At 40.2% G+C, this 13616-nt stretch overlaps 1 protein-coding gene across 2 annotated transcripts; it reads left to right on the forward strand.

Moving 5' to 3' along the window:
- The first annotated feature begins 6973 nt into the window (after positions 1-6973).
- LOV1 (NAC domain containing protein 35) lies at positions 6974-10561 on the forward strand. 2 transcript variants are annotated; one of them, XM_026808594.3, is made up of 4 exons: positions 6974-7603; positions 7807-8075; positions 9128-9443; positions 10489-10561. In XM_026808594.3, exons 1-4 carry the CDS (start codon positions 7402-7404, stop codon positions 10497-10499), a joined length of 798 nt encoding a protein of 265 aa, XP_026664395.1. In that variant the 5' UTR covers positions 6974-7401; the 3' UTR covers positions 10500-10561. The 2 variants fall into 2 exon arrangements, with proteins under 2 accessions (XP_026664395.1, XP_008804076.1); XM_008805854.5 differs by having other exon boundaries at positions 9128-10561.
- The last annotated feature ends 3055 nt before the right edge of the window (positions 10562-13616 follow it).

Here is a 13616-nt window from a genome sequence, read left to right on the forward strand (position 1 = left end):
CACTAGATATGTGCCACCACTACCGTACATCTGTGCTAGCACTCTATTATTGTGACATATCATGCTCAATATAAAATAGCATGGCATTGTTAGCTTTCGGCATGGCATTGACAGTAAAACTATAACCTTTGTTCTTATCAAATATTCTTTGTATATATGATTAGGTCAATCAAAAGAATATTATGATATTGGAACTCTTGGATATGTTTGAAAATCATGTGCATTATAATAGTTATTATCATGTTTGCAAAAAAAAATATATTGGAAGTACTAGATATCGTTGCATGAAATCTTGAACCTTGTATGTTTAAAGTTCTTGAAATACTTCTTTGAAAACCTTGTATGTTTGTCAAATAATTGAAATTCTTTGGATACTTTTGTATGATTCGATGAACAAATAAACTATTTAAACCATCGCTATAATTTTCAAAACAGAATGAAATAGTATTCATAAAACAATCTGATTTTGTGTATTTGCTTTGGACTCTCATTCTTGCTACATTTTGGAACCCACTACCGAGGGCTATGTATTAATAATTTGATCATTCTGGAACTTGATTGCTTTGGACCTATGTTGCAGGGCTTCAATACATATTTTGGATCTATGCCGTGAGGATTAAATATAGTACTTTAGATTTACACCACAAAGTTTTAATACAACATTCTAGACTTACCAAAAGGATTAAATGTAGTACTTTGGACCATATCATAGGGATAATGTCGCCAAAGCCTTACAGACTGATGAGTTTAGAAATTGTTCTAGAAAAATGGTCATAAATTGTTTATTGAAAGTATTGTCCTTTGGAGTTACGCTCGTTGTTTGCTTATTGAGATTTTAGCTCAGCCTTCTTCTTGTTCTCTTTTTTAAAGCCTGAGGAATAGAAAGTGACGGGCGGTAGTCAGGAAGTGAGCTTAAAACAAGTTTCTAGATTTAGTTGGGCCAACCCTATCTTCATAGTTTTGTTTTGAAACTCTCTTTAATACTGTGGTTTTTGTAGAGCTAGTTGTGTTGGAGTTTTAATTTTAAAAGAAAAAATTTAAATTTTCTTATATACTAAATTTTAGTTGTTTTAAATGCTTGTAAATTTATTTTTGTGAGATGCTTTTTTCAGAAGAGTTGTGACTCTTCAAAAAAGAACGTTAGTTTCTACAAAGATCTATATGGTATTTTCAAAATATTATATATATTCAGATCCATCACATCTCTTCGATCTTCAGATAGAGCTAATAAATAGACTTCTCTGTGATTAATCCAAAATAAAATCTAATTTCTCTCTCTCACTAGTATTTTGTCTTTTGAGGATTTCTTTCACAACCAAAGAGTTCTTCCACTCTTCAACTTTCTGCTTTCTATTTTTTTTTTCTAAACATCTGAAGGAGTCGGTCAGATCAAGTCTCCTCAATAATCTGCTCGTTACAGGAGGATCGAACTAAGCCAAGTTGTTATACCTTATGGACGAGATCGCCACAAATCTGCATGTAGAGAGTACGTCACATTCTTACAATAGTATATATCACACACCTCGATCCAGACAAGCTCTTTTCAATCTTCTAATTTTATTCTAGTAAATTATTCCTTACAATACTTCTATAAAATAAAGATATAGTAGTTTCTAAACAAGATAATTTTCCAACAATCTAAGAACATGGGCTTAGTTATACTAGAAATTGCTATTTGATCGTTTATCAAATTTTGTTCAATTGCATAGGACTAAATTTATTTTTAATTGTATAGAATTATAAAGCTATAAAAAAAATTGTTTACAAAAATCAATCTTTTTAGAAAGTCATTTTGTTTTGAAAATTGTGCAAAAAGATTTTTTGCAACTTTAAAAATCATACAGAAATTTTCTGCAGATTTAAAATATTTAGAGAATTTTTTTACAACTTTAAAGTCTCTGCATAAATTTTTTGGAGATTAAAATCTGTGTAAAAAAATTACTGCAACTTTAAAATCCGTGCAAATTTTCTACAGAATTAAATTCTGTGCAATCTACTTTCTGCAATCTTTAATTTTTGAACAGAATTTTCTGCATCTTTAAAATTTATGCAAAAAACATTTGCATTTTTAAAATCTGTGCAGAAATTATGATAGCTTTAAAAATTGTGCATTTTATTAGCTGTTCTCAAAATATATATATTGAAAAATACAAATTTACGTTACTTGTTATATTTCTTAGTGTAGTTATTTAATTTTATTGATATTATTACTCTTTATTGTATTTATTTCAAAACCTAGAATCTAACTCAAAATCTTACGAATCAAAAGAGTACTAACAATAAGATGAACTGATATATTCGGTTTCGCCATAAATTTATAAGACAACTCAAAAATAGTAATGTCATTTTCTTGAAATTTGTCAAATCTAAGAAAAATTTAGCAGATTATTTAATCGAGGGTTTGTGTAGGAGTGGAGCCCTAGATTCATCGACGGGGGTGGGGCTTAAACCCACTATGGTCATTGATAGTGAATACCCAACCTCTGTGATTGGAGATCCCATGAAAGATGTTCAATGTGGTATAAGAAACGAAATGAATTGAGCAATTGTGTTAGAGCACGTTTTTCGGAGTATGTCTTCTTCCATCCCTATGATGAGTACTCTTATCAGTGACAAATATATATATTGAGAAGGTTGAGTTATACTCTTAATAAGTCCAAGATAAAAAATCTACAGGGTATTAGGTCACAAATATCCTTGGAGGACTTATCTGTGTGAGAAGTGTCATACAACTAGGGGTTTGGACTAATCCTAATAAACTTCTTATGAAAAATCAAGGTATTAAACACAAGGCCTTTAAAGGGCGTTGACTGCGTAAAAACCCAATTGATCCATACTGTGCGTATGATAAGTAGAAAAATCAACAGCGTATTAGGTCACAAATATCCTTGGAGGACTTATCTGTGTGAGAAGTGTCATACAACTAGGGTTTGGACTAATCCTAATAAACTTCTTATGAAAAATCAAGGTATTAAACACAAGGCCTTTAAAGGGCGTTGACTGCGTAAAAACCCAATTGATCCATACTGTGCGTATGATAAGTAGAAATATGAGTCAAGAGACCTAGTTCAAGGTCCAATCCACTATGGTTCTTTCACATAGATACTATCAACACTAAGTGAGGTTTAAGTAAAAAAGACACCTCACCCAATGAACAATAAAAATTGCCCAGATATTCTACTTTATGATTTTTAAAAAAATTAAATCTTTTATGGGAGATTGTTGAAATTTTAATTAAAAAAATTTAAATTTTTTTATCCACTAAACTTTAGTTATTTTAAATGCTTTTAAATACTTTTTTGTGAGACCCCTTCTTCAGAAGAGTTGTGACTCTTCGAAAGAAAATGTTGATTTCCGAAAAGATACAGTGTTTTCGACATATTACGTATCTTCGGAACCATCACGTCTCTTTTGTCTTCGGATGGAGACTATAAATAGACTCTTCTAAGATTAATTCAAAAATAAAATCCAATCTCTCTCTCACTCGTATTCTGTCTTCTGAAGGTTTCTTCCACAAACAGAGAGTTCTTCCACTTTTCGACTTTTGCATTCTATCTTTTCTTCTTTTTTGGGCATCTGAAGAAATCGGTCGAGTCAAGCCTTCCAGCAATCGTGCTCATTACAAGAGAATCAGGTTGAGCCGGGTTGTCCAAACCGTGAACGATTGGCACTGCGGTGTGAACGGGGTTCCGTCTGAGTTGTCTTGGTTGGTGTTGGTTGCGCTCCACCTTCCGCCAAGAAACCTGCAAACAAGCCTTGCACCACCACCAGGGTGGTGATGGCCCTCCGACGGTCAAGTCAGAGGAGATTGGAGGAGGAGGAGAGGTGATAATCGCAAGTAAGAGAGTGCTCTGGGAGATATTGCTCACCTCCCCCCTTTCTCCCCCCAGCCGCATATATACCTGGCTGGGGGGTCTCTCAGGGGGGTTCGTTATCGTGGGGCACGATGGTGTGGCCACTGACATGGCCGTTACAGGGCGTCGTGGAGCAGCACCGGGTACGGCCACGTCAGGGCATAGTGGGGCTCCGCTTTGTACGGCTGATGCAGGAGATCGTGGAGCAGCATCGGATACAGCCGTTGCAGGGAGTAGTGGAGCAGGAGGCCGCGGCGTGCCTCTGGGGAATAGCCTGTCGTTATCAAGAGATCTCCGACTCGGGGTCGGAACGCTGGATCAAGGGGCAGCCGACTCGGGGTCGGGCTGCGGAGCCGAGGATATCCGACTCGGGGTCGGATTGCTGGATCAAAGGGCAGCCGACTCGGGGTCGGGCTGCGGAGCCGAGGATGTCCGACTCGGGGTCGGATTGCTGGATCAAAGGGCAGCCGACTCGGGGTCGGGCTGCGGGGCCGAGGATGTCCGACTCGGGGTCGGATTGCTGGATCAAAGGGCAGCCGTAGTCTTCCTGGGCGCGCGTGCCGGTCACGTGGGGCATGGCGGCTTATTTCCCCCGTAACAAAATCCAATCTCTCTCTCACTCGTATTCTGTCTTCTGAAGGTTTCTTCCACAAACAGAGAGTTCTTCCACTTTTCGACTTTTGCATTCTATCTTTTCTTCTTTTTTGGGCATCTGAAGAAATCGGTCGAGTCAAGCCTTCCAGCAATCGTGCTCATTACAAGAGAATCAGGTTGAGCCGGGTTGTTATACCTTGAGAACGAGATCGCCGTAAACTTGCGTATAGGAGGCGAATCACGTTCTCAGGGCAGTGTATATTGTATGCCTCTATCCACTCAAGTTATTTTCAATTTTTTGATTTTATTCTAATAGATTATTTCTTGTAATATTTTTATAAAATAAAGATATAGGAATTTCTAGGCAAAATACTTTTCCAACAAGTTGGATCTCTTATTACAAACTTTAAGACGTGGTTATGTTGACTAATTTGTAGTTGATGTTTGAACTTGTAGTTATTTGAAATTGGCCCATTCAGGCATTTTTGGAAATCTTGTTTAGTTCTAGGAATGTTACCCTGTTTGTGTTGTTGGTTAGAGGTACGATGGTTGGTATCCATTGTTTATCAAGCTGTCACCTTGCAAGCTAGTGGGGCCAAGCCCTACGCATGTGCTGTGGGTTCCCATGTCCCTCGGCACATGCTTTTCGATCGAGACACGGCAAAAGCTTATCCTTCGTATAAATATTGATACCAAATCCATATATACGGGATTTATGTTCTTTTTTTTTTTTTTTTGATACAATGGCGACTTACAACATACACACATGAGTACATCTAAAAGAGGCGGCGAGTAGTATGTGACATAAGGACTGTGGTAAAGATGCAGTATCCTCTCAGAAGAAATCACTCGAATGGTGTGCAATATAAGAGAGAACCTAATCGGCTGCTTGTTTGTCTTCCAAAGTACATGCGAAGCTTAGAACAAGGCCAACCCATCCGCAATGTGACAAGAATCTTGACACAATGGGTGCAGATCCGCCCTACTAACTCTCAATCAATCACCGTGGGCGAGTCCCCCTCAAAAAAGACCCGATCTGCCCCCAGATGTCGCCTGGCATACATAAAGCCCTTCCATGCCGCACACAGCTCCACCAAGAGTACAGTCTCATCAAAGATGTGTCGTCTCCGGGTCGCGATAAATTGAGACTCCTGGTTTCTGATCACAAAGCCCATCCCGCAACTGCTACCATTCTCAAAAACACTGCCATTGAAATTTACCTTGAGATTTGTGTTCTTTAAGATATTGAAGTGACATAGTTTTATGATGAACATGAACTAAATATTACGTATGCCAACTGTCCTTTGCAGATCTAGTAACATCTGAGATCATTCTCAGGCAATAATGACCTTAGCCAATCATCAAAGATTTTGAATTGCTTATTTGATTGGTTTGTTCACTTATTTCGCTTCGACTTTTCCCATCTCTTTATTAAGAAATCAAGAAACAGGGAAAAATGATCTTATACTCTGAAATCTTGATAATCACAGAGACTTTTGACAAATAGTTTTCTAAGAGTCTTCTGGAAGGGAAAAATCTCTGGGGTCTATACGAAAAGTCTCACGCAGATCTTGTCTTTTAGTATCATTCATGTGGAATAAAGATCTATGTGGAATTCCTCTTGCATCTTCCAATTCCTACAACCAATATAAAAAAAGGTATGGTCGGAGGCTCGGAGCTAAGATAAAGTTACACCATATCATCATCCTCGTTCCTTTTCTCCCGGAATATGGATTGTTCGCGTGCGAGAAAAGGAGTCCTGTAAGTTGTGAGTGTTCCATGGGGAGGTTTCGGATCTTCTAATGATTCCCCAAAGGAATCACTTCTTACATTAGTATCAGCATCTTAAAAGGGTTAGCCATAAAGAGATAAGAGTGATGGATGATGAATGAGTGGTGGAGGAATTGGTGGAAGGACCATGAAGGAAATTAACGGGCAAAACTCGGTGCTATGCTCCCTGGCAGCCAACTTGTGCTGGGCCCGTTTAGTGCAAAAAGGGCTCTTGGGACGTATTGTGAGGCGAGTGCGCCGTCGCGGCAAGGAAAGGGAGAAAGATCCAAGGGAGGGAAGGGGAAAGAAATTAAAAAAAGAGTTTACTTAGAAGGTCATCATTGACAACTGACAAGACCATAACGGGGTCACGGGTTTCCGTTGATTCCACAGTCCTCCTTGCCCAAGTCTACCGTAGAAAGTATCTCACATATGACATACCCACCGAAGTATTCCAGCCAAGCTCTCACGGGTGTCGATCTCTTAAGCATCTTGCAAGGCGTTCCAATACAAGGCATCTTACAAGGAATCTCAGAATCCATGTGGAAAGAGCAGGCATGAATGCATGCATGCATGTATGGGAGTAGGCTAATTTTGGAAAGAGATGAGAGAGGGAGGGACTAGGCGCAAACGAAAAGTAGAATTTATTTGGGGCCAGCAGACTAACAACAGTTCTAAGATGCAAATAAAAAGAAAAGAGAGGAAACAAAATAAGCACTCTTGCATAAGATGCCATGGAGGAGAGTAGGAGGGATAGAAACCAGAGGAGATGAGACGACCAATCAACTCTTAGAGGCTACCGCCGACCTGTCCTCTTATTGCGTGGTCCCTTTCTCATCTTTAACTCCTCCGCGCACCCCTCCCTCCCATGTAGGCCCTCCCCAAGCTATGAGAGCCTTATTTAGCCCTTCCTCCTCTCCTCCTCTCACCCTGGTGGTGTGTGGAGAGAGAGATTGATGGAGTGCTAGAGAGGGCAATCAAAGTGGGAGTGGGGGCAGTCCGGTACTGATCACAATTAATACTAGGAATCAATCTTTGTCTTACTATTGTGCAAATTTAACCTCTCTCTTATCTTCCACACCACTTGCACCATTCCAACAGGACGAAACCACTTGCATAGAAGTATTTATAGTGTGGGAGGGAAAGGGGGGAAGGGGCGGACGGTTGCAGAGTGCACCAGTTTATGGCAATTACAGCAGCCATGAGCGCAGACGATGGCAGGGATGCTCATGAGGACGACCTCGTAATGCCCGGCTTTCGCTTCCACCCCACCGAAGAGGAGCTTATCGAGTTCTACCTCCGGCGCAAGGTTGAGGGCAAACGCTTCAACGTCGAGCTGATAACCTTTCTTGATCTCTACCGCTACGACCCATGGGAGCTTCCTGGTTTGCCACTCCCATCCCCTCCTTCCTTTAAAACTAATCGATCGCTCCTATCTTCCTCTAACTTGTTCTCCTTTTTTTTCTGTTGATTTCTGATGTTGGTAGACAAATTTTCGAGAATTCGTTATGTCTTGTACGTGAAACATTAAATTGAGACTGTTAATCATATATTTGCTTTCTTTTGGACAATATGGATTTGACGGCAGCATTGGCAGCAATTGGGGAGAAGGAATGGTTCTTTTATGTCCCTAGAGACCGGAAGTACAGAAATGGTGATCGGCCCAACCGGGTGACGACGTCAGGCTACTGGAAGGCTACTGGAGCTGACCGGATGATCAGAGCTGAGAACCATCGATCAATTGGATTGAAGAAGACCCTCGTCTTCTACACCGGGAAGGCTCCGAAAGGCATCCGAACTAGCTGGATCATGAACGAATACCGTTTGCCGCACAGCGAAACAGATCGACATCAGAAGGTAACCTTGAGAGATTCTTAGTCCCCCAAATATTATCAGATCTAAGTCATCTAAGGCAGGAGGTGGGGCTGAGGAAGAATAAAGGGGACTTTTCTGGTGATCTAAAAGACTGTCATGGCATGATTCACGAGACTGAAATTGTGTAGCACCGCACTTCTTAAATTTCTCTTCTTTCATTTCTCAAAAAAAGAAAAATTCTCTCTTACCAATTACTTCTTTCTTTTACATATGATCTCTCATTAAACTTAATTAGATGCAGCATTTTTTTTTAGTTGTAGTCCCAGAAATTATGTTGAAGTGGAACATGAACCACTGACGGGAAGTTAGGGTTAATTTCCAAATTCTTTTCTCCAGAAATCATTAGGTTTTGTGAATTAGGGTTTCATCCTGGCATCGCTTTGTCCAATTAAAACAAATAAAAAATAAAAATTCTCTCTTCGGCCTTCTTTCCTTTTTCGTCTGCATGAATCGCTTTCAACTTGGTGCCCTATTCTTCAGCTTTCCATATCTGAAGTATGCTTTTAGAGCAACAAGGAGAATTAGCTTAAGAAGAAGAAAGAAGTGGAACGAGGAGGAGAACAAGAACAAGAAGAACAAGGCTTTGACAAAATTTCTTCCTTCTCCTCCTCCTTCTGCTTTCAAAAGCTTCTTCTTGTCCTCCTGCTGCTGTTGCTGCTGTGAAGGTTTATTTCCTACAATTTGCTATTTCTGCAACGTAGGCATTTTGTTTTGGATTTTTCTGTTCCTGTTTGTGAACCAAGCTTTGTGTTTTAAGTAATTTCTTGTTGGTCGTCTTTTTCTCCTCCTCCTTTATCTGTCTTCTTCTTCTTCTTTTCTCCTCCTCCTCCTCCTCCTCCTCTTCTGCTGCTGTAACTTCCTTGAGCTCTTCTTCTCCCTCCTTCCTCTTCTTCTACATCAACATCGCAAGTTGCTTTTATGTGTTGAGCTTTGATTTAGCAAAGGCTCATGCTCTCCCTCGTCCTCCTCCTGCTCTTCTTTCCGATACTTCTTCCTCTTCTGCTGTGGAGTTCTGATTCCAATTTCCTTTGCAGGCCGAGATCTCGCTCTGCCGAGTCTATAAAAGAGCTGGGGTCGATGACCGCTGTCAGCTCCCTGGCACGCTCTCCTCTAAGGCGTCCTCCTCTAGAGGGACTGGACCAGATAAGAAGCACGGTTCATCTCATCAACCACCACCGAGCTTCCAAACGTTTGCAGGAGACTCTTCATCGTCAGTGATGGAGAAGGCACCCAAAATTGGAGGTGAAGGCAGCACCCACTTGTCTGCACCGGTATTACAAAAACCTGCTCTCTATCGGTCGACAGCTTCGGTGGCTTCTCTGGGCTCAACTACATCAACTGAAGAAGACGGTACTTCACTTCACTATCCGAAGAATACAACTGCTTTAATCTCAACATGCTCCGTCCTCACTCCTGCCACTTCCTGCATGGCCAGTCCTACCATCGACGAGCTCCATAGTTTGGTAGGTTACAACCAAAACTACCTGAACCAACCCTACCAATCCCTCCCATCGCAACTGCAACCTCAATTGCTTCCTCTCAACGCGCTGCCCGTTTCATTTCCCACCATTTCAGACAAGCTCTGGGAGTGGAATCCCCTCCATGAGGTTGGCAGGGATTTCGCTAGTTTCAAGTGACCGATGGCATGTTCATATACTTGCATACACTGATCAATTGCCCCCTTCATATTTTGCTTTCTTTTCCAACATATGTAGACTTCTAAATTATATTACTGTGGAAGAAAAACTTATAATTGTAGATTACGTAGGTATGTAGGTCCCTAAGTTTCTATCGGTTTATATAGATATTGTTTTCACGTTTTGAGTTTTATTCTTCTTGGATACTCCAAATCTATGTTATAACTTTGTTAGGACGGCAAGGACGAAGAGGCTTTCTTTTGAGATTAAAATTCCATTGTTTGACCTCTGGACATAAAATAATGATGCCATGATTGGGTAGAGGACTTGCAGAGGGAGCTGTCTGGGCGGTTGGATGTGAGATGTACCACTGCAGGCATGTGATTGCAGCATTGTCTTTTCTTTGGCTGCTGGGACTAATCAAACTCAAAGTAGGCATTCTGCATGCCTGCTGCTTCAGTGATGGTGGCTGAAGTTATGGAGGATGATAGATGTTTTAGATAGGTTTGAGGGGTGGTCCGTTATCGCCTGAAGCTGAACTCTTATTTGTTCTCATCAATGAATTTAAAATGTCCGAGATATGGGCATTTCCTAGTTTGGTAGCATTTCAGAATGGTAGTCATTAGAGGAGGATACAGCCTGTATATGTAGGTTCAGTCTTGCACCTCATTTCACTTCTCACCAATGAATTAAAATGCCTGAGATGTGGGCATTGTATCATCTTCGAGAGCTTAAAATTTTCTTCTTTTTGCATGTAGGTCTAGTCTAGCACTCATGTCACTTGTTCTCGACAATGAACTTAACATGAATGGAGGCAACAGCACTTGACCATCTTCTGAAGTCTTATCTCTTTCTTTTAATATGGGTATATTGTTTTCTTATTTAGGCAGTGTTTCAGATTTTTATATATCGTGAGAGAAGTTTGGAGCCTATATAGATTTAGGCTCATATGAGGGAGAACTATTGTCGAAAGCTAGCCTTTGCACTTTATTTCACATATATTCTCACCAATGACTCCATGAGTTTAAAATTTCTGAGACAGGCATTAATCTTCTAGAGCTTTTACTTCTTTGGATTTGGGATGTCGTTTCAGACTTGGCTGATCCCTCAGATAAAAGTAGCCATGAAAGGGGTGTGAAACTTAGATAGATCTGAGCTCCTATCATGTTCTTGCGCATGCCTAAGAAGTGTATAAACATTGTGGGCTGGTCCAAGTTCTCTCAGAGAATGCATGAGCTGTCTGTGTGCCCATGAAGGAAAGATTTGGATGTGGAGATTCTGTGAGCACATCAACCACCTCCACTTCTAGCTTCAGGCCCACTATATTACATACTTGCAACTTGTCTTGACCCGAAATAAGCCAGTCTATAAAAGTGTGCTGCATTTGTATGCATTAGGGGTGATGGCTTTTGAAGGTAGAGAGGGAAAGCCTTTCTAGAGCATGTTGATCAATCTCCGTTATTCTGTAAGGCCTTTTCCTCCTGGGTATGTTTTCCTTCTGGATGCATACTTCCAATTTTCCATATCATTATTATAGGAGAATAAGAAAACAGTCAGTGCAACATCAAAAGAAATTAGATGTTCCTTTATGCTTTCAGGGACAACCAGGGTTTCCATTGGCTTCCCCAAAATCTCTTAGCCGATCATAAATTAGCTAAAATATTGGTTAAATGCTCATTAAAATCTCTTGACCAAGAATGGATTTTCAGATTAGTCTTCTCAACATGGTTTGGCAGTTTAAGTGTGGCGAACTGCATGTCAATCGAAGTACTTTCATCCATAAATCATCTGATCGAGGTCTAATACTTCTTTTTTGAAGTAAGATCGAGGTCTAATACTATAAGTAACTTCTGACAACATAAGCCAGGAAGGCGAAGGCTATAAATGGCTGTGAAACCCTCAATTAGTGAGATTGTTCCATAGATAAGGTTGTTATAGTGTGTTCACTCAAAGGCCACCTTGAATTACTTGTTTCAGTCCTTTGCCAGATAATAATCTATAGAACGGATTAATCTCAAAATAATCTAGAGAACGGTTGCTTTGGTTTGCCATCCTGGTACGTTACGTTACTAATCCATCTTTGTTAGGCATATGAATTGTACAACTACCATCACATCGATATTTGTTATTGTAGATGATGACTCGTTTGAAAATGAGGTTTAACACCTTTATTTAAAAAGATGAAAAAGAGTTCCAGAACAAAAAAAAAAAAAAAAAGATGCAAGATGCAAGAGTGCCGACAAGTAACTCCTCTCCTGGCTAGGACACCTTTGGATTCAAGTAACACTTAAGCAAGCGAACAATTTTTAGCACAGTTGGTTGGCGTTTCCCTTCTGAGGTCTTGTCCTTCAGAAAGTTCGGGAATCAAATTCAGAATATTGCTTAAAAATTTAAAAAAAAACACTTGAACAAATTCAAGTATTCAGATTTTCAGAACATTGCATTAGTTAGGATTTCCAAAAATAGAGACTATTTGTTTGATGAGAAATACAAAGGAATATGGTTGGCATGGTTGCAGCTAAAGCAGCTACCAAATTCAAAGGTTTAGATTTTCAGAATATTACCGGCTATTGCTAAGGCTGGAAATGGGTCAGGTTGACCCGTGGGGCGGAGTTAGGATCTAAAATTGGACTTATTCCATTTTTTGTGTCGGGTTGGGTTTGCTGAATTCAAACCCGGCCCGACCCATTTAAATTTTAGGTAATTTTGGGTTTCTAATTCTACGATCCGCTCCGATCTGAATCTGTAAAATTATTTGGTACCACGAGCTGCAGCGTTGCAAACCAAACAACTGAAGTTATTGGCTTACACTCTTACTGAACATAAATTATTTGGACCCGAATCTATGTTTTTTCTTGCTTGAGCCAACCTTTGTATTTGTTGGCATTCGGCTTTGCCAATTTCTGTATTTGTTGTAAAATGATATTAAATGCATATTCGCTTTAATCATTTACTATTATTGATGCTGTGCTACTTCTGTTGATAAGATTTTAACATAAAGAGGGGGGGGGGGGAAGGTCTAGATAGGCTGCATCATGGGCCACAGGCTGCCAGATAATGGTGTTATTGTAACATTGGGGGAAGGTCTAGATAGGCTGCATCATGGGCCACAAGCTGCCAGATAATGGTGTTATTGTAACATTGGTGCAACTTCATTTTATGAAAGTTTTTTAGTCTTTCTATATTGATGCATGGTAGGCTAGGCATTTCCCAACAGACCAAGAAGCTCTGATGATAAATACATATTTCCTTTGTTACTCGTCGTTGCCCAACAGACTAAGAGGAAATAGAAAGTTCAGTTTTCCATTCCCTTAATTTTTGTTACTGCCAGTTTTTCCCCTTGAAGTTCTTTATGCATTTTTGCCACCTACCTGGCTAACCATTCCGATAGCACCTTTTGGATGGGAGATAGGGAGCTACCTCGGAAGCTCCATGATATTCTGTTTTCAATTTTATTGGGTGCGTCCGTACACGTGTTATATGAACCACCCGGTCTAGCAAAAAAAAAAAAAAAAGCTCTTTATGCATTTTTTTTCCTTAATCCCCTTGAAGCTCTTTCCGAACCCGAAATGGACTCAACCCAGGCTCAAATCGGACCCAATTTTTTTGGGTTGGGGCCAGGTTATACATGGAGCCAACCCGATCCAAATGACCCGTTGGGTCAAAAATTATAGCCGTAGACCCGAACCACCCGGATCCGATTTTTTATTGGGTTAGATCTAGGTTCAAAATTGGGACCCGAACAAGAAACTGGATTAGGTCAGGATCACTCATGACTTGGCCCGACTCAACCTATTTGTGCCCCTGGCTATTACCTTACAATCAAGATGTACAAAAGGAAATGCAGTGTGGAGTAGGCTACTAGTCTACAACAGCAGTGAATAGC

Source organism: Phoenix dactylifera, chromosome 11 (genome assembly GCF_051530095.1).
Source record: "Phoenix dactylifera cultivar Ajwa chromosome 11, Ajwa_hap1_PhDact_Kaust_v1.1, whole genome shotgun sequence".
Classification (NCBI taxonomy): domain Eukaryota; kingdom Viridiplantae; phylum Streptophyta; class Magnoliopsida; order Arecales; family Arecaceae; genus Phoenix; species Phoenix dactylifera.

Excerpts from the sequence above, each read along its gene's own strand:
- LOV1 (XM_008805854.5), top strand. The coding sequence starts at position 7,402 with ATGGCAATTACAGCAGCCATGAGCGCAGACGATGGCAGGGATGCTCAT. Across the intron at positions 7,604-7,806 it reads CGACCCATGGGAGCTTCCTG|CATTGGCAGCAATTGGGGAG; the intron begins GTTTGCCACTCC and ends ATTTGACGGCAG. Across the intron at positions 8,076-9,127 it reads AAACAGATCGACATCAGAAG|GCCGAGATCTCGCTCTGCCG; the intron begins GTAACCTTGAGA and ends TTTCCTTTGCAG.